Raw genomic sequence first — 21,208 nt, forward strand, 5'->3', positions numbered from 1 at the left:
TTTGATTTACGACTGCTACTGCAACTCACTGACAAATGACAGTTTTTGCCACACTAGCTCCCTAGGCTGTGACTCATTCATCTTGATCTCAGTATATTACCTGCAGCAGTTTTGACTATGTTCAGTTACATTTGTCTTACAGTTATAGGGAAAAAGGCAATTGGTCTTGACACAAAAATGAAGGTGATTAAGTAGTATGAGGGAAGAAAGAAAGCAAATGCAATCACATGTGACTTTAAGTTATCCCATTGTAACCTCGCTGCATATGCTGTACTGCGGCAGTCTGGCTTTGGATCCAGTTTCTGCGTTGTGACTCACGATGTGCCGCTTCATACAAACTGCTATGTAGGGATAATGCCACCACAGGCTGAAATGTTTAAATAGAAGATTATGAGTGCTCGAACTCAATCTGTACAATTCTTCCTCTCAGAATTAAAATAATGAACACTAGGGGAGGCACATAATGGTGAAGGATGAAGAATTCATGAAGCTTTTAAAGGTTCGGCATCCATGAGAGCAACAGTAATAACAAACCAAAATAATAAAAAGAAATAACAGAAAAAAAAGATAGAAAATCCACACAATGTGCTAAGAATTATGATAAAAAGGATATAAAACAAGCAATATGACTTAAGGAACTTACTATACAGGACTATACATACAGGCAAATTTGAATACATATACCGGTACGTCTTACGTCCAGATCTACTTACAACTGGTAAATCGGAACCAATTGTGCACGTAAGTCGATGTCTACCTGTATATTTAACTTGGGTTAATCACTGCGCTCAATTTTAAATGGTAGTTTTCACTGGTTTAAGACCAAGGAGTTCACTTCAAGCGGGAATTCATTAAACAAAACAACATGCTTCAATTCAATAGTGAGAAGAACATTGGAACTGGCTGCATGTGTGCCAAAATTAATAGTGTTTGTGTTTTTGCATGTTCTTCCTTCTCTCACAATTGAGCTGTAGAACACAAATCAAACTTTCCCAAAAAATACAGCATATAAAGGATGATGTGAAGAAGCTTTTTGACATTTTCTTTTTCCACTCAAAGAAATTGAAAACATACATAAACAGCCTCAGTCAAAAAGGTCGATTGTTCAGGCAAGGACAATTTATTTAGCCCAAATGATACAAAAGTTAAGGTTGACGAAACTTCCATGATTATGAACTGAGTAAGGAGTATAGAAAATGAATGGATGAATTTAAAAACAAACTCTTTTATGATGTATGCACTCTAAAATGTTTGTAATTCATGCAAAAAACTTGCATGGCATATGTAGGCCCCATATCAAGTTATGGTACACCATCAACAACTGAGTATTTAACAATAGCATAACTATAGAGAAAAGAAAGGAAATAAAATAGCAGAACCTGCATTTGTGAATTGTGATGCATCAAATCTTAGTAATGAGATTTTTTGGACCTTTTTTTCAACAGCACCAAAACTTTAGGTATGATAGGTAGGAATTATTTTAATTTTTGGTATGCCTTTACTGTTGTAATTTTACTCTATACAGAAACTCTTATAGTGACTGACAGGCAGACGGACGAATTGATAGACAGACAGACAGACAGACAGACAGACAGACAGACAGACAGACAGACAGACAGACAGATGCCACCAAGTACTTGTTACAGTGTACCACCTCCTTAAATAGTGACTGGACATAGAGGCTATATAGTGTGGTAAAATTCAATAACCAGTTCCTTGGTTCCAGCTGATGGTAAGTTGCAGACAATTCTTTTTGTACCAAGAAACAAAGTTCTCCACCTAACTCCTTCACTCTGTCTCATTCCCTTTATTAATACACCCCATTAGTGCAGAGTCATATAAGAATTTCTGTAAGCCACATGACCAGCTGTTATATTTATTGTCAGAGGTGTACAGAGTGTAGCAAAAAGTGGACAGGGCTGATCCTTGTAGTGCTCCACTGTTTCAAAGCCAAAGCGAACTTTATTGTCATCTCAACCATATACAAGTATACAGATAGACAAAATTGCGAAGCTCAGGGTCCACAGTGTAACAACATGAAGTGCAAATAATAAATTAAAAATAGAATTAAAATTAAAATTTAAAATTAAAACACAAACAAGACAAGACATTGTGCAAAGACAAGGCAAAGAAGTAGCAGCAATATTGACGTGTAGTAAGCATGAACATTGATGCAATGTATGGTATTTGCAATCTAGATACATAAATATAGTCAATAGATATGTAATATAATAAATAAATAAATAATAAACAAATAATAGATACAGATAATACAGAAATTATCAGTGTATGATAATAGTTGTTTAAGACATGTGTAAACAGTGACAGGTCAGAATGTTTCACAGCAGAAGGATATCAAGAGTGTCAAAATACTTAAAGGTCAGTATGAGATTTTCAGTTCTTTTCTCCATGCACACTCATCTTTGCAGGGAAGTGGCTCACATGTATAAAAGTTCTGTTTTTAGAGATGGTTGAGGCAGTGTGGAAGATCCCAGGGGGCAGCATGGTGTTAAGGAGTCTGACAGCTTGGGGGTAAAAACTATCCTGCAGCCTGGCAGATCTGGCTTTGATGCTGCAATATCTTCTCTTGGATGGCAGAAGTGTGAAAAGTCCATGTGAGGGGTGTAAGGGATCCTGCTCAATGCTGCAGGCCTTGCAGACACTGCGCTTGTAAAATATGTCCTGTAGTGAAGGAAGAGGCACCCCAATAATGTTCTCTGCTGTCTTCACTATCCTTTGCAGGTGCTTGCGGTCGGATATGTTGCAGTTACCATACCAGACAGTGATGCAGCTAGTCAGAACACTCATAATGGTGCCTCTGTAGAACATGGTGAGGATGGAAGGGGGAAGACTTGCTCGCTTCAGCCGCCTCAGGAAGTACTGTCTCTGCTGGGCTTTCTTGATTAGTGATGAGGTGTTATGCGTCCACGTAAGTTCCTCAGTTATGGGCACACTGAGGAACTTGGTACTTCTAACAGTCTCCACATCTAAACCGTTGATGCTGAGTGGGATGTGGGCAGGATGTGATTTTCTGAAGTCCACGATTATCTCTTTTGTCTTGTCGACATTGAGAAATAGATTGTTGTCTTCACACCATACAGACAGCTGTTCCACCTCATCTCTGTATGCTGTTTCATCATCCCTGCTTATCAGTCCCAGCACCGTTGTATCATCCGCAAACTTGATGATGTGGTTGGTGTTGTGCGTGGCTGTGCAGTTGTGAGTCAGCAGGGTGAAGAGCAGTGGACTAAGCACGCAGCCCTGTGGCGCTCCAGTGCTCAGTGTGATGATGCTAGAAGTGTTGCAGCCCGTCCGAACTGACTGGGGTCTCTCTGTAAAGAAGTCCAGGATCCAATTGCAGAGGGTGGTGTTCAGGCCCAACCTGCTCAGTTTTACAACCAGCTTTTGATGGATGATTGTGTTGAAGGCGGAGCTAAAGTCTATGAATAGCATCCTGACATATGTGTCTTTTTTATCTAGATGTGTCAGGGAGAGGTGAAGGGCAGAGCATATGGCATCTTCAGTTGACCTGTTTGAGTGGTATGCAAACTGAAGAGGGTCAAGGGAGACAGGGAGATTAGTCTTTATGTGTGACATGACTAACCTTTTGAAGCAGTTCATGATGATTGGCGTGAATGCAACTGGTCGGTAGTCATTCAAGCATGTCACTGATGACTTCTTCAGCACTAGTATGATGGTGGTTGACTTGAAGCATGCTGGGACTGACGACTGGCTCAGGGATGTGTCGAAGATGTCTGTGAGGACACCAGCCAGTTGACTGGCACATTCTTTGAGCACACGACCAGGTATGTTGTCAGGTCTTGCAGCCTTGCGTGGATTGACTCTGGATAGAGTCCTCTTCACGTCATTTATGGAGAGACAGAGTACCTGGTCAGTGGAGGGAGGTGTTGCTTTTCTCGCAGGCTCTTTGTTCTGCGCCTCAAACCGTGCGAAGAAGTTGTTTAGCTCATCTAGTAGGGAGGCATCACCATCACTGCTGTGTGGGTTGGGCTTGTAGTTTGTAATTGTCTGAACGCCGTGCCACGTACGGCGTGTCTCTGGTGCTGCTGAAGTGTTTGTTAATCCTCTGTGCGTATGCCCACTTAGCTCGCCTTATAGCGCGAGACAGGTTGGCTCTGGCCACCCTGAGGGCGGCTTTGTCTGCAGATCTGAAGGCTGCATTTCGATCTTGAGCAGCTTGTGGACTTCTCTCATCATCCAGGGCTTTTGGTTGGCTCTTGTGGTAACATCCTTGATAACAGTAACATCCTCTATGCATTTGGAGATGTAGCCAGTCACAGAGTCTGTGTACTCCTCCAGATTGAATGAGTCACCATCCATAGCAGCCTCCCTGAAAATATCCAAGTCTGTAAATTCGAAGCAGTCTTGGAGACCTGAAACAGCACCAACGTTCCCACCCTCTGATGTTTTTGCGGGCTGGTTTAGTGCGCTTCAGCAGGGACTTGTATGTAGGAACCATAAACACGTTGATATGGTCTGAATAGCCGAGGTGGGGGTGGGGTAGGGCCTTGTACACTGTATCAGAAACATAGTCCTGGAGTCTCACAAACTGTGGTCTGCCCGACAGACAGTTCATTATCCTGGAAATGGATGTCATTTTAACAACATGCGACTGTTTTACATTATTTAAATTTAATAATATTATGAATAATGTACAGTAAATGTACACAATCCCTGGAAAAATGTTTTGGAAATTACATTTTAAGTAGTTTACTGTTCCCCTTGCTGTAAAACAATGATTTATGGCTAAGGCAAAAACATTTCTCAGATTAAAAAAAAGTGTAGCGGTAAGAAACTACAAAAATTCCATCTTACTGACAAACAAGAGCTACACCATACAAAATGCAATGATTCATCACCGACAGATTTTATGCCGAAATGATGGGTCACACTTTCTCTGAGTCTAAAGATCTGCAGTTACAGACAAAAAAACACAAAATAGATGCAATGGGGAAACACAAAGACATTAAGAACAGAACACACAAAATCTTTACTTCTGTAGTTGTGGCAACCAGAAACATGTAAATAACATTACTGTTTTGTAGCGAAGGTCAGGTTTATTGGCAGCTCTAAACTGCTGTATTATATGTGAAGTTGGGTGTATGCTCAAGTGTGCCCCATAATATAATGGCAAACCCCTAACAGTAAACCCAGAGACCCATCTGCTCATTATACAAAACTAGCTTTTGAAGAAAGTGTTTAAGACACCAAGAACTTGCAAGTGACATAGTGGCTTACCTCAAAAGGGCAGCTGGCACATTTTAAGGGTATTTCAATTGCCATTTATTTCCAAAGTGATAGGTACAAATGGATTTGCAGACAACTGTGTGCCAGAGACTCAAAGAGTCGAGTGTTAAAGTAACTTGATGTAATAACTCAAATGGCAGAGAGAAACCATAGTCAAATATTTACAAAGAGTGGTGAAAGGGAGATATTGCAGGTGGGAAATTGGGCTAGATCCTCCAGCAACTCGTTGAGACGATAATTAGCCAGTCCCAAGAAAGACTGGCTTATTTTCTTATTTATTTTTTGGTCTCAACAATCATGTGTCTAAGTTCTATACTTCAAAATATAATCATGTCCTTGCCATTTTTTGGTCTCTCTTAACCAATCTTAATGGAGCACAGACCCTTATGCAGTATAAGCAAGTTAATGGTTCATTTATTTTACTTATTAATGCATAATTTAATTGACTCCTACTTCCATAATAAAAATGCATTAATATAATATTTATTTCAAAAACTGAAGCTGAAGGAAATGCTAAGACAAATGATTTTCAGGTTTATATGCAGAAATGATAAAAAAAAAAAAAAAAAAGAAATGCAGTAAAAGGGACAAAAATCTCACAATAAAAAGTACATACCACAGAAGAAATCTATATATAAATAACTATGTAAACTTGACAAAACATCTTAGTTTATATTATGCTGTAATAATTCTGCATTTCAGTCCCATTTAAAAAGGGCTGTTACAAAACTTGTATTTTCACATGGATGACAATATTAAGTTTAATTTAACATAAACGTAAATAAGGAAAACAGCACTTAGTGTTCACCTTTATAATTAGTAAACTGTACTGTTATTAACAGTTATTCTTGAAAAAACAAGTTAAACATGAGCAAAGCACTTGAGATGTTTGCTTAGGTTGTTATGCAGAAAATAGCTTTTCACACCATTAATTTAATGAAAAAGGTGACTTCAATGAGGAAAAAAAAAGATCCTTCCATGTGCAATCTACTTCAGATGCTGTAGTGTGTCTGCTGAATTAAGTGTGTTTGCTGAAACTTTTGATTCACTTTGCACTGTCAAATCTGTTTTAATTGACAGCATATTTTATTACAGATATTAAAAACTGGTATACCTTCATTTTATTACATAATTAATTATATCAAGTATGTATTTACCTAAAGAGGTAACATTTCTGCCCATTGCAAATAATCAATCATAATTGTTTATTACAGGATAATTTTTCACTGAATTTTATAGTTGAAATGGTGGCAGAATAAGTAACTTGCTCAATGTTATACTGTGAACCTGTGACGAAGATTCAGCTCTTGGCCACCTAGTTTATAATTCCTTAGTCAATATGATGTATTGCTTAATAATGCATAATTCAGGTAATGTAGGAAAATGTACATACTATACTAAGGTTGGGAGCATGCGCTAGTAGTGTGTTGCCACACCCACCACACAATGAACCACCTGGTTTGGGACCCGAGTGCAGCACATGACACCTTAGCACCAGAGATATTTTCATAACGAAAATGAGAACTAGAACTAAAAATATTGTTTTTTGTTTTACAAGAACGAGAACTAAAATTAAGGCATACAAAGAAACTAAAACTAAATAAAAATTAGTGATATGTAAACTAACTAAAACGAGAACGTAAATTGAGTAAAAATGAAGAAAACAGCAATAGCATTTTCGTTCAATCTGGTTCAATTGCCCTGATCGTACACTTACGTTGTATTTTGGATTTACTATAGTCACATGGCGCAACTTCCGTAAAGGACCGTTGTTTGTTTGTTGAACACATTTGGTTCGTCGGGTTGAAGCACTAAGTGCGTGTGGTTGCCGATGGCAAGTTTTGCACAGATGTTTGCGGGTAGAAAGCAAGAAAGTAATGTGTGGAAATACTTTAATTACAGTGCAGGTGATAATAAAAGCAAATGTAGCATGCGAGAAGAAGAAAAGAGTCTCGGAGTTTCAGTGCAGGACCAACTGGATCAGTACTTAGTGGAAGTCCAGCACTTCTCTGGCACCATGACTGCACTTCAATACAGGGACGTGCAATTGGGGGAAGCATTAAAAGTAAAAAAAAAAAAATATATATATATAATGATATCATAAAATAAATTTATCCACTGGTCTGTGCTATAAATTTGTTTTTTGTATACAGTGGAACCTCGGTTCACGAACGTCTCGGTACACGTACAAATCGGTTTACGACCAAAAATTTTGCCAAACTTTTGCCTTGGTTCACGACCACACACTCAGTATAGGAACAAGCCAGTTTCCCTTTCAGTTTGTACATGTTCAGTCTCTACCTGTGCATTTCCTGTGCAGCAAGCAAGAGAGAGAGAGAGCGCCACACACACACACAGGCAGCACGAGAGAGAGGGGGCTGGACTCATAAGGTACAGAAGGCAGTTAAAGAATGCACTGGGCTTGATTTTGTTTTCACTTCTGTTTACAGCGATCGGTTCGTAGCGTGCACTGTTGCAATGTTACTATTCTTGGTGGTTTATTAAATTACAGATTTTTCAAAAGTTTATTTTTTTCCCTGTGCTTAAAACTCATTAAAAAAAAAGTGTTTTTAGCCAGCGGTTGGTAGCGCTATAGCACAAACTATTGCAGTGTTAGTTTTCTCTGTTGTTCAAGGTTTTCTCAGTGCTATTCAATGTTTTTTACATTTAGTTTACTATTACGCTATGCATTCTATGGTTTCATTAACTATATTTGTGCTTAAAAACTTAAAAAAAAAATATATTTACATACAGTTCGTATGGTCTGGAACGGATTAATTGTATTTACATACAATCCTATGGGGGAAATTGCTTCGGTTCATGACCAAATCGGTTTACGACCAGAGTTTTGGAACGAATTATGGTCGTGAACCAAGGTTCCACTGTAATTCCAATAATTTTGATCATTTTTACCATCAAAATGGCTGAATTTGTGCATTTCCTGATCAAATACAAGGGAGAAATGCGAGGTGCAGTAGCGATGGGCGCAGCCTGAGCTCGAACTGTGCTATACCTCACACATTGAGTTGATGCATGCAATTGGCACATGCCTGTTGTTGCCTCTCTGTGTGTCGCCAATAAAATGTTTGCAGACACGTTTATTATACACCCTGACTTTCCACAGTCTGGCTAATATCTTTAATGAATGTGTGTGACATATTTAATCTTGCTGATTATACATAAAAACGCAGTGAAAAGGCACAAGCATGTAATTAAGGTAAAGTAAGGCAGACAGTACCGTGCCACACTAGAGGGGGCGAATGTGAACCCAACGGGTGATTGTTGCTGTTGTTCTTCTACGCAGAAGCGCCAATAAGTTAGCAAAAAGTAAAGTGCACTGCAGCAGTCAGCTTATTTTTATTTTTTCTTCCAACTTGAAAATGGAAGATTAAGACTTTTAAAACTAAAGGAAAACAAGGGGGACTTTTACAAGAAAGTGACGGAGATTTTCGTGGAGAAGGACAGGTGCATGGACTTCATTTACAAATAAAGGTAAAACCATAAACGGTTTTCAATTTTATAAAAAATGGGATCATACTAAGAAAAAAAATCTAATATTTAAAGACTAAATTTTGACCTTAAATAAAATATTCATTTGCATTTCTTGTTATCCTTTTGTTGAACAGTCTGTATTAAAATTGATTAAAGCATAAGAATTGAAATCCTTTAAAAACTAAATATTTCAATTAAGGTCAAAATTGAAATCTGTTTTTTTGTATACCACTCTATACTTTCATTTGTATTGAATGAGTATGAATTGTGGAATTGCAACGGCAAATTTAGAACACTGTGCAAATGCACTCTCTCACCGCTATAAATGTAACGTTCTTTCTTATACAAATATGTACCTTATACCTATGTGTGTGTAAAGAATGCTGATGAGATATGAAACATAACTAGTAGTCAATGTGCATGCTGTCAATCGAATAGTGAATAAGATATGGGTTCATATATTTGTAAATCTGATTCTGAAGGAGGCAGTGCCTCACGAACCTCATCGCACGTCAATGCATCAGTACTGACAGCAGAAATCATCAACATACAGTCTGCTGGCGCCAGTGGCTGAGGACCTTGTCTATGCATCTGCATTACAGGCGTTCATCAAGCGAATATTTTCATTGTGTGGCTATCTGTGCAATGGATGTTGCTGCAACATGGACAAATCTCTCGAAATACATGCTTGTTTAAAGCTTAACAGCAACTTGCTTGCACAGACTGGTTTCTTGGGTTGAAACATTTGCTCTTGCTGATTGTACTCATTAGGCCACTTGTTCTGTTTGATCATTGATAGTCAAGGTGTGTTTAATGGCATTATGAACTGCGAGTTTATTTTGTTGGCTGAAACATAAATTGCATTGAAATATGTGTAGGCCAGCATTTGTGGTCTTGCAACAGAAAAAAAACTAAAATTTATTATATAAAAAGGCAAGAACTAAATAAAATAAAAACTAAAATTTTAAACACAGAACTGAATAAAAATAAAAATTGTTGACTCCACTGAAAACTAGAACAAAATAAAAATAAAAATTAATTATATAAAATAAAATAAAAACTAAAACTATATTTAATATCAGAACTGAAATATCACTGCTCAGCACTACAATGGAACAGTGTGAGGTTTTTTTATGGTTGCTAGAGTGCCACTCCTGCCAACAACCCCCAAGTTTTCCCTGTAAGTTAGAGGATCGGCTCGTAGGGCTGGATGCAGATTAACGTCATATTCAGGACAAAACAACTGCAGGTTTAGGGCCTTCTCAAGGGCCCAACAGAATAAAGTTACTTCTGCCATTTACAGGATTCAAACTGGCATCCTTCTGATTGCCGGCGCAGATCCCTAGCCTCACAGCCACCCCTTCACCTATACTATACTAATAAATGAGTTTTATTCTCACATATTATTACAGTGAAATGATAAATATTTACCAGTTTCCAATTTTCTTAAAAGAATGATTAAATATTTTCCCTCTGAGCAATGCATCAGACATTATACAAATAAACTCTCTCTTTTAGGTAAACAAAGCAGAACAGAAAGCTGTTTTTCTTAATAGTCATAAATTTAAACAACAGAAACATTTGATTCTATAGCACATTTTTATATACAGACGGTAGCTCAAAGTGCTTTACTAGATGTTAAAGAAAGAGTCAAGAATAAATTATACACATGATAACAGAGCTCAACAGTGGCATGTATATAAAATCTGGAAGAAAACTTCAAAACTTAAGTGGAAATGATTCTCTTGTCCTATTAAATGTAACCAATCAGTCTACTTTACAGGGCAAAAAATATTTGTAAAAATACAAAGCTGATCAGTTTTGCTAAAGTCTAGACTTCAAGCACAAGTAAAATAAAGATACAAAAAATAAAAAAGTCACCACTGGCATATACCTGGAGTAGCAGGATATAAAATACAATAACAGCAAGCAGTGATACAAATCTATACACCGATCAGCCACAACATTAAAACCACCTGCCTAGAATTGTGTAGGTCCTCCTTGTGCTACCAAAACAGCTCTGACCCTCGAAGCATGGACTCCATAAGACCTCTGAATGCGTCCTGCGGTATCTGGCACCAAGACATTAACAGCTGGTCCTTTAAGTCCGGTAAGTTGTGAGGTGAGACCTCCATGAATTAAACATGATTTTACAGCACATCTCACAGCTGGTCTATTGAATTGAGATCTGGGGAATTTGGACAACAACTTGAAATCTTTGTCAAATCTTCCTCAAACCATTCCTGAACAAATTTTGCCATTTGGCAGGGTGTGTTATCCTGCTAAAAGAGGCCACTGCCATTCAGGGAATACAGTTGCCATGAAGGGGTGTACGTGGTCTGCAATAATGTTTAAGAAGATGGTACATGTCAAAGTAACATTTAATGGTTCACCAATATTCCTTCCTTAAACCAAATTTAGTAGGTATTGACTGCTGCATACTGGGAACACCCCACGAGACCTGTTGTTTTTGAGATGTCCTGACTCACTCATCTAGCCATCACAGTTTGGCCCTTGTCAAAGTCTGCCTGGGGTTTGTTCCTGCCTTGTGCCCTCCCTGTGTTGGCTGTAGCGGGTTGGATAATGGATGGATAACATGGTCTTCTCATTAATAATATTACTGTAAAATCATGCCAGATTGTGACAGATACTTTTATCAAACTAGGAGAAATGACTGTTACAATTCTGACAGTTTTTCCAAAGATGAGGGTCACGTATACATGGTCTTACTGTGATTAATCATTGAGATCCTGTTAACACTGCTTTATAGCCCTTTCCAAAAAATACTCACCTTTTAAAGGAGCCTTTCGCCAGAAACCATCCCTAATCTCCACATGGTCATACCAGCACAGGTGACTGCGGTACAGATCCATGGATGTGAAATTTAGTATGATCTAAAGCAAAAACAAGTATACAATTAAAGTTTCACATCACAAAATAAAACAAAGAAATGTTTAATGGCTCAAATACTTGGTATATAGGCATACAGTAATTCTTTTTGGAAGCCATGATAAATATACCTTCTCTCCAGGTGTAACAGAGATCCTCCAGATGCAATGCATATAGGCTGAGTAACCATTGGGGAAACCAGGAGATGAAAAATTTCCACTGCTGTCCTGAAGACTGTCACCACAAGCTATTAATGATGAAAAACAGAAGACAGTCATCACAAATCATTTTCATTCATTCATACTCATGAAACTGATTGACTGTTTCTGTGCAACCAAGGCAGATAAGTGACGATCATATCATATCATATCGTAGATAAAACTTTGGTCATAGAATCTAGGAATATAAGGTAAATACATGTATATAGCTTTTACCAAACAGTTTACTAGAATGTAGGAAACATTTAAGTTAAGGACTTTTTTTTACTGTGACTGCTTAGGTCATTTATACATGTAGTAAAATGGAATGGAAACTGCAGTGCTGGGAATTGGTGGGGGAGAAAACTGGAGCGTTTACATTCCCAAAAAAAAATAGAAAATAAAATCAATAATGCAGTTGATTAATTGACATAACTCAACTTAGATTCAGCAGAATCTAAGCTTTGGCCTTTTTAAACAATTCAGGGCTCCTAAAATCCCATCACAAATTAAGTTACCGATATCAGTTGTAGATGAAACTTAAATTGATAACAAGCTATTCAAATCTATTGCACCTCCTATATAATTACAAACCAGATGCCTTCATTTTAAATCGTTACCAATTTTAAACATTGTTACAACTAAAAGTCATTTTAAGATTTACAGTGGACATGTGTCCTCTGTTGGACACACCATGCTGGTCATCAGAGATATTGCCTAAAGAATACAAACAAGAAATTATTCTTTTTAGAAAACATAAATCATTGGGGTTACACCTCTATTGCTTCAACACTGCATAATAGATTTGTTGCCTACAGCTTCTTTACCTAAAGGTAAGATTAACAGTATGAATTATCCAGTAAGGTACAAAGCGTCTAGACAGATACATTTGGGAAAATTTATGTAATGGTTTTATTTCTCCAACTGACATTTCCATACAAGTTCTAATGACTGTCTAGTGTTTAGTGACCATGTGGAACTGTCTTGTGACTAGTGCTGGGCGGTATGACCAAAATTCTATATCACAGTATTTTTCAAAATTATACCGGTTTCATGGTATTGGACGGTATTTTTTTCCCATGCATTAGTGGATGTTAACCACATTTTCCACTGCAATTATTGGCTAAGAATAACATATTCCACTGTCATGAGAATTGTACAAAAAAACATTTTAATGTGCACACAAGTATTAATACAGGTTTGCATGGCCCCATAAAGTGATAGTTTTCAAGGGGGTGGCACTAATGAAGAGAAGGAATCACATTGCATGACAGATGCAGTCAAAATATAGAGCCTTTTTTATTGAACAAAGTGTGCAACAACTTACACTAAAATTTTGACAACATTTTTTCAACCGTCCAAAGAGACATTTAGACTTAGTAAAATATCCAGAGGTGCTTGTAAAAAGTTGTATTGCACTGAACATGTCTTAGAAAAGGAATAAATAGTAAATATTTTTTGTAAACCAAATACACTTGTTAATGTTAACAATCTCTGTGCACTGACACGTTAAAGTGAGTTTTTAAACACCTTTACCATCATTAAACTGCATAATATTTAAACTAATAAATAACAGCAATACAATAAATAATAGTGCAACTTCCAGTAGTAATACTATTACTTCCAAGACTTCAAAGCCCAGGTGCATTACACAGTGTTCACCAAACTAAATTAAAAAAAAATCAACTGCAACTTGGTGATGATATCTTTACCAACTGAATCATCATTAAGGCAAACTGCATGAATATGGACCTTGCTTTAAGCTAAAGTATATACATAAATAATAAAACTGCAACTTGCATTTATAATTCTATTTGTGGTGTGGCCCTACGGAAGCGTATTAGTGCCACAATGAAGAAGAAAAAAACTATATGTCGAGAATAAAGTCGACATTTCTACTTTATTCTCATAGTTTATTTTGTCATTAAAGTAGAATGTCATAAACTAAACTTCATCCTAAAATCAATGTTTAATTCACTAGATTTTCTCAAACCCCATCATAAGTTAATGTAGCGCATTAAATGCTTTGTGTTAAGTGTTCCCCGACCCAGTTGTTAATCGCTATGCACTTCTTAAACTGACTTCCTCTACACTAAGAGGAGGCACAGACAGCGATTGCTGCACAGAATACATTCACTTCATGATATTCCTGCTCTCTGAAAATGTAGACGGGGTTTGAGAAAATCTAGTAAATTAAATATTCATTTTAAGATGAAGTTTAGTTTACGATGCTCTACTTTAATAAATTATGAGAATAAAGTCAACATGTCGACTTTAATCTTGACAAATGGCGAGAATGAAGTAGAAATGCCGAGAATAAAGTCAACATGTCGACTTTATTCTCGGCATAAGCGTCGAGATTAAAGTGGAAATGTCGAGAATAAAGTCAACATGTCGTCACACTATTACACAGTACCCAGGTACATTACACAGTATTGAAAAAAATAAATCAAGTACAACTTGGCTTGCAGTATTATCCAGTAGTACAGAAACAATATTCACACATTTGAACAAAATGGCCCACATCCGACCTTTTAAATCCAAAGTATCTCCAGACAACAGACATGGCTCCTTTTTCCAGCAAAAGTTTTTCTGTGTCATGTTCAACTTTATCATCTGCTACAGCTTCATTTTCAGAAATGTTCTCTGTCCATTTTCACCGTGCAATACCTCCACTATCGCATATACTCTGTTGCACGCTTGTTTAGCGGTGTAGCAGTGAAAAAGAGCCCCCGCGCAACACCTCCACTAATGCATGTACTCCGTTGCATGTGTTTAGCAGTGTAGCAGTGAAAAAGGTCCCCCTTAAACAGTTTCCTGCAACGCCATGTTCCGAACGTTGTTTAGGCTATTTAAACCGGTGTTGCGGTCTAAGAAAAATCCATATCATAACAAAAATAAAAAAGATTTTCGGTATGAACCGGTATACCGCCCAGCACTTCTTGTGACAGCTCTAATGAAAAGAAAAACATGCTTTTGTGACCCTGCATGTACCGTACGTAGCTGAATAAAATCACTGTTAAGAATAATTCCGGTTTATTTCATCATTTCTGTCTTACTTGATTTAGTTACAGGGACAGGTTGCATTGTGTTTTTAAAGTTAGATGTGCATAGTGTGTATGATGTATTTACAGATCAGAAGGAGGGATCAACAGAAAACTGCTTTTATAACCTCTGTATGAATTAGACAATGAACCTGTGGTATTTCACTCAATCAAACATGACATTTTTATGACATTTTGGGGACTTATGTATTACATTTTTAACGTATATATACAGGAAAAAAATCTCACGTCACTTGTAATGCAAAATTTACATCCAGTCATATGCCCATAATGTCCCAAACACATGTATCCTTACTAAAGTATTGTTAAATAAGTCACTTCCGGAAAATGCTCATGTGAACTAAAATGGAATACTCACAGTGTGCCTGAGCATATAAACTGGAAGATCTGCATCCCCTCCTCACTCATTTGTCAAAAGTAGAGCCCAGTAACTGATTATTCACTGTCTAGGACAACATTTCTTATGATATCGACAGGGCAAAGATCACTGAGAGATGTGTACAACTAAAGAGTAAAGTTAAAGAAAAGTGAGTGAAACAATTTTAGGAAGAATATATGCCTTGGACTTGTGCATTTTCCAAATGCTTCCATAGACAGAAAGTCAATTCACCTGTGCAGTTACACAGTCTGCCTCTAAATTATTCCAAAGTACTCCAGTTGTGGATAGGAAAATAAATGTAACGTTGAAAGACAAGCCTATAATTTAAATGCTCATTTGCATCCAAGTAAAGTTTCATTTTAGTTCACAAGAGTGTTTTCCAGAAGTGACTTATTTAACAATATTTTAGTAAAAAAATACATGTGTTTGGGATGTTGTGAACATAAGACTGGATGACTTCCAAATGTGGATTATGCAACACCAGAAAAATGAGTTTTGTTTGCTGTTGTTCAATGTTAGTCACCATGGACTTGTACTGTATCAAAATGTTTTTTCATTTCTGCTCTACATGAAAACATGAAATTATAATTTTTTCTCAGTCATTACTGCAAACTAGATGGGGCAAGTAACATATATTGTATAAAATACAATTTTTTGGTAGAGTATTCCGTTAATATACTAAAGACTGGTAAACATTTAAACTACAGGTAAGCACTGCGGCTATATTTTTAACAGATTGTTTTTCTTTTCCATCAGGTTGGAAAAAAAATGAAGGCTGATGGTCTTGCATTACTTTGATAATAATGAGAATAATCAGGAACCAGAAAGCACAGTTTCTGTTAACATTTTCTAGAAGTTTTTTCAGTAACCAAAATTACTGAATTTTCCAAATTATGAATGGGTCAGTCTGTTCCTGAGCAAATGCCTGAATGACTGGAATATGTACCTGAGGTGGCACATCACAAAATCATCCTTTGAGGTCATAATGCCATTATTGCTGGACACCCTGTTGCCAGATTATTTGCAGGTATTTTTGGTGGTCTGATATGAGGAAGGAAATTTAAATGTACAGTATAGTCTAGTTTGTAAGACATTCAATTAACTAAAACTTCATCTGGTGGCCCACTAGGGTTGCCCTCAACAACAGACCATGGCAGGAGATTTTTATAGATTTTATTAACAATCTTTCCCAATCCCAATCTATGGCAACCCATTTTATGCCCTTAATGATACTCTTGTCACCCCAGGAATTACTATGAATATTCATTTAAGAATTTTATCATCTGCATGGGTTTTCTAAGACTATAATTTCTGATAGCAGCCCATGGTTTATTTCTCAGTTCTGCAAGTATTTCTGTGAAAAAGTCAGTAAACAATTAAAAGTCACTTCTGAATATCAGCCTAAAGCTAATGGTAAAATGGAGGGGACAACATCCATATTTAAAGAGGTTTAAAAGTATATTATTAACAACATTCAGTCTAATTTGCATGATATGCTCCAGTTAGTTGCATTCTCGTGGAATGTCATAATTTCAAACACAACTGGAAGGTCACCATATAACTGCACTTATGGGTATAAAACAATATAGTTATCTATAAACAATACTGCACCCACAAGTTTAGCTGGACACTTGCAGAAGTCTATAGGCAGTTGGAAATGTATCTGGGGAAACCTGTGAAGTTTGGAACCCTTTGTTGAATATTTCCTGGAAAAGAGTTCCTTAAGACTTTAAAGCAGGCAGGAGGTGCAGCATACAATGAAAGACATCTGTGGGAAGATTCTGTCCCAAAAAATACCCGCAAGGTACATAGGACCACATACAGTACTATTATGAAGAAATTGGGTCAGACGATGACACACAGGTTGGCACTTTCCAGCCACTTCAAAAGTGACATTCTAGGTCTCTTTTACACTTCCCTGTGGCCATGTCCACCTTGGCTGCTCTCTCTGGTAAGTGTTGATGCAGGGCAAGAGTGTAAGACCCAATATAATTTGGATCATAGGTGCCATGGTACAAAGGTGCATTACCTCATACACTGGAAACAGCACATATCAGATAATCTCTCACAGACAATGCGCAGAAAATCTAATTGGAACATTTGGGACCTGCACTTTATATATGGGACTCTGTTTTAAGTCTGGGATTTATTTATTTATTTTTACACATTTCATTTACTGTATTTTTCTTACTATGAGTCTGAAAGTGGTTTCTGTGTGTCAGTATTTTGTGTTTTTCTTTTCATTGTCACTGCAGTATTTTGACTGTTTTTTAGCTTGGGTGCAACCATGTTGTTTATATCATATTTAATTCAAACACTTTAAAGATACCTGTTATTCTAAATTAACTAGTTTAAATGTAATTAAAATTTGTACAATTCAAATCCTAATTTATGAAAATGTAAATGCAAATCTATCGAATCTGTCTAGTCAAATTTTAATTATAGCTTTAATTGAAATTGTTATAAAAGGTAATTCAAAAATTTGATCAGTTTTCACTAATCAAAATGGAATTAGACATGCTATAACTCTAATTTGAATTTTAACAAGTAAAAATGTAATTTTAGATGCTTGAAGTAAAAATCAGCATGAAACATTAACGGTGGCGCAGTGGGTAGTGCTGCTGCCTCGCAGTTAGGAGACCTGGGTTCGCTTTCCGGGTGGAGTTTGTATGTTCTCCCCGTGTCTGCGTGGGTTTCCTCCGGGTACTCCGGTTTCCTCCCACAGTCCAAAGACATGCAGGTTAGGTGCATTGGCGATTCTAAATTGTCCTGGGTATGTGTGTGTGTGTGTATGTGCTGACGCCCTGCCCGGGGTTTGTTTCCTGCCTTGCGCCCTGTGTTGGCAGGGATTGGCTCCAGCAGACCCCAGTGACCCTGTGTTCGGATTCAGCGGGTTGGATAATGGATGGATGGATGGATGGTGTTTCCAAATAGTCCCTGTGTGATTGTGAAGGTGGATGTGTGCATGAGAGGGCCCTATAATGAAACTGTCCAGGGCTATTTTCTGCCTTACACCCAGTGCTTCCAGGAAACGCGACAGCCCTCCATGTCTCTACAGGGGTGAGAATGTTATGTTATCATGGATACATTCTGTCAGCTTTAAAGCTGAACTTATGTTCTTATCACTTCATCATGACCATTTAGCCCTTAATTTGTAAAATATATTGAAAATAGGAACACTTACTGACTTACTAATACCTGGGGTGAAAAACAGAATTACCATCCAGGCTGTAGTGCTAACGTGAAAGCTTTAACGTGATTTCTTTTTAACAGTTTCTTATGTGACTTGGATTCCAGTGAATCATACAAGTAGTATAGGTCGTGAGAACCAATCAGAAATGTATTGACAACAATCAACAAGCATTCATTTTAAAATGTGTTGTCTGTTTTTTAGACTACGTGTTTAGAATACATTCTGCAGGCTATGCATTGTTTGGACATTGAACATTTTTTTTCTTATCACTTAATCAACAGTGTCAGTCTGCCTTTAGACAAGTAGAAACCAGAGAGTGAAGACACAACAAACTAAAATTAAGGAAAGGAATCACTCCAAAAACAAAAATGTGTAAGAGAGACATTTAGAAATTGGGAAAAGATAATCATGGTTATGCCAAAGCATAAGCAAACCATTTAATGTGAATAAAGCAAAATCAGACAGAAACATCCTGAAGATTAGAGCAACATGCAGAGACAATGGGTTTAAACAATGGGCTGATGATTAAGAAGAAAAATAAGGAGGAGGTCAGGGATAAAGGATAAATATTTATAAATGACTGAGCAAGAGCAAACAATTCTGAGTGATTTGATAGTGACAATTTTTAACTTATTTTGTAAAATTAATATACATATATATACTGTGTGTAACATATATTGTCACATGCTTGTGCATGGGGGAACATCTCAGATAAATGTAATTTCCTGTCTGAACACCAGAGAGCATTGTTAACTGATGCCTTTCCTCTTCCTTTCTCTGAAGACCAGAAGACTGACGACCATAACATCTCTGACGTTACTTGGGGTTAGCCTTCCAGTGCCCCAAATCTTTATGATTGTCTGTCTCTTCTCATTACAGTGGCGTAGCAAGCAAGATTTTTTTTAACGTTGCTGAAGACGGACCAACAGGAAGAGTTAAATAGGTTGCACGCCATAATGGTGAAAATCCAGTCATTAAAAGTCCAGGTAGGGGAATAACAGACATGGCTTGCTGAGACAGAGGCACGTGTTCAAAACCATGGTACCCTCCAACAGAAATGATTGTTGAGCCCGTCCCAGTTATTATTTTCATTACACCCCAATAATGATATTGAGAGTTTCTTTCTAGTGTTGGAATGCACCGCAGACTGTCATCACTAGGACCATGAAAACTGGGCACTGGGAGCATGCAGATTCGGTGAGTATGACCAACTAAAGGCCGAAATGTTACTACGATACAGCATTAGCCCAGACCAGCAGGCAAGGGTATGTCAGGAGTTTTAACTCTGAGTAGCCAGTGCGCTCCTAGGCTTTCAAGTTATGGGGCAGAATCGGAAACTTGCTGAGACTCAAATACCCCCAAAAAGATCATGGAAAAGGTAGCCTCTGACTACCTAATGAACACCCTCCCCAATTTTCTTTCCCAGCGGTTCCACAGACTAGATATTAAAAACATGAAAGACCTGATAGCAACCCTTGAGTGACACCATGCAGCTTCGTGACATGAAGAGTCAGAATAGCCTACTGATTTCTGTACATCTCTTATGGAACATGTTGCTATTTCTAAGCCTGCCTGCAGCACAACAGATCCGGCAGTCAGATCACAGGAGAGTAACAGTGTCTTTCCCCACTAGTATCTATCTATCTATCTATCTATCTATCTATCTATCTATCTATCTATCTATCTATCTATCTATCTATCTATCTATCTATCTATCTATCTATCTATCTATCTATCTATCTATCTATCTATCTATCTACTACAAGTGCGGGGAGATAAGGTTACAACATCAGGGCAAGGAGAAAGGTACTGTCTTATGGCCAACCCTATGTCTCTTCCTTTCATTGAGGTAGCCGTGCTAAATGGGCACAAAGTCACCGCACTTATTGATTGGGGCAGTAACATATTACTTGTTGCTCACCATTATGTGCTTCCACGACAGTGGGAATCCGGACTGACCTGTCTTGACCTGTATTTACCGGAAAACTCAGTGGTACAGGTCTGCCTCATAAATCATATTCAACCAAGGGGTAACCTAAAAATTAGGGTAACTGTCATATGCAGCCCACCCTAACCAGTGATACTGGGACAAGAATGGTCAAACATAAAAAGTGGACTGACACGAACCATCCCATATAAAACTTTGGGTCTTATTTTAGATGGAGAGTCACTGTCTCAAGCGGTCTCCGTGCAAAGTCAGCAGCTGGCAACAGAGCAATCACATGGCCACCCAGTGTGACGTGAGTGATGTAATGCTGTCTTGCACAGACGTCACGGTACATTGCTCCACCCATTGATCCACTTGTGAATTCACATTTACAATTTAGGCAAACTCCAGCCTCTTTCAGAAGAGAACAGTGGAATGATGATTCCCTTTTGTTTGCCAAGAATGCGGTCATCCTGATTGACGGACAATGCATGTCCTATCCAATACCTCTGGGCCCCCACTTTGTGATTAATAACGATTTATTGTATCGTGTTACAGAGCATGAGGATGAGCCTTCTGCACGTGGTCACAAGTATATTTTAGTAATCGTTGACTATGCTACACGATACCCTGAGGCAATTCCAAGAACACCACACAGGATTTGGTAGGGGTCTTCATGCACGTCAATATTCCTAAAGAAGTCCTCACAGACCAAGGGACACCATTCACCTCAGAAAGGTTCAGGGAAGTTGCCAAATTACTCCACATCAAGCACTTAAATACCTCAGTGTACCATCC

The 21,208-nt window shown here is 37.7% G+C and overlaps 1 protein-coding gene across 2 annotated transcripts in view; it reads right to left on the minus strand.

The window, feature by feature from the left end:
- The window catches only part of bmp1a (bone morphogenetic protein 1a), a 436,202-nt gene that overhangs the window by 106,868 nt on the left and 308,126 nt on the right, over positions 1-21,208 (minus strand). For both annotated transcript variants that reach the window (XM_028806048.2, XM_028806058.2), the window contains exons 8-9: positions 11,781-11,896; positions 11,552-11,654 (exon numbers count right to left, since the gene is read on the minus strand). In XM_028806048.2, the coding sequence (XP_028661881.1) occupies positions 11,552-11,654; positions 11,781-11,896 (219 nt within the window). The remainder of the gene's footprint in view (positions 1-11,551; positions 11,655-11,780; positions 11,897-21,208) is intronic.

This window comes from Erpetoichthys calabaricus, chromosome 1 (genome assembly GCF_900747795.2).
Source record: "Erpetoichthys calabaricus chromosome 1, fErpCal1.3, whole genome shotgun sequence".
NCBI lineage: Eukaryota > Metazoa > Chordata > Cladistia > Polypteriformes > Polypteridae > Erpetoichthys > Erpetoichthys calabaricus.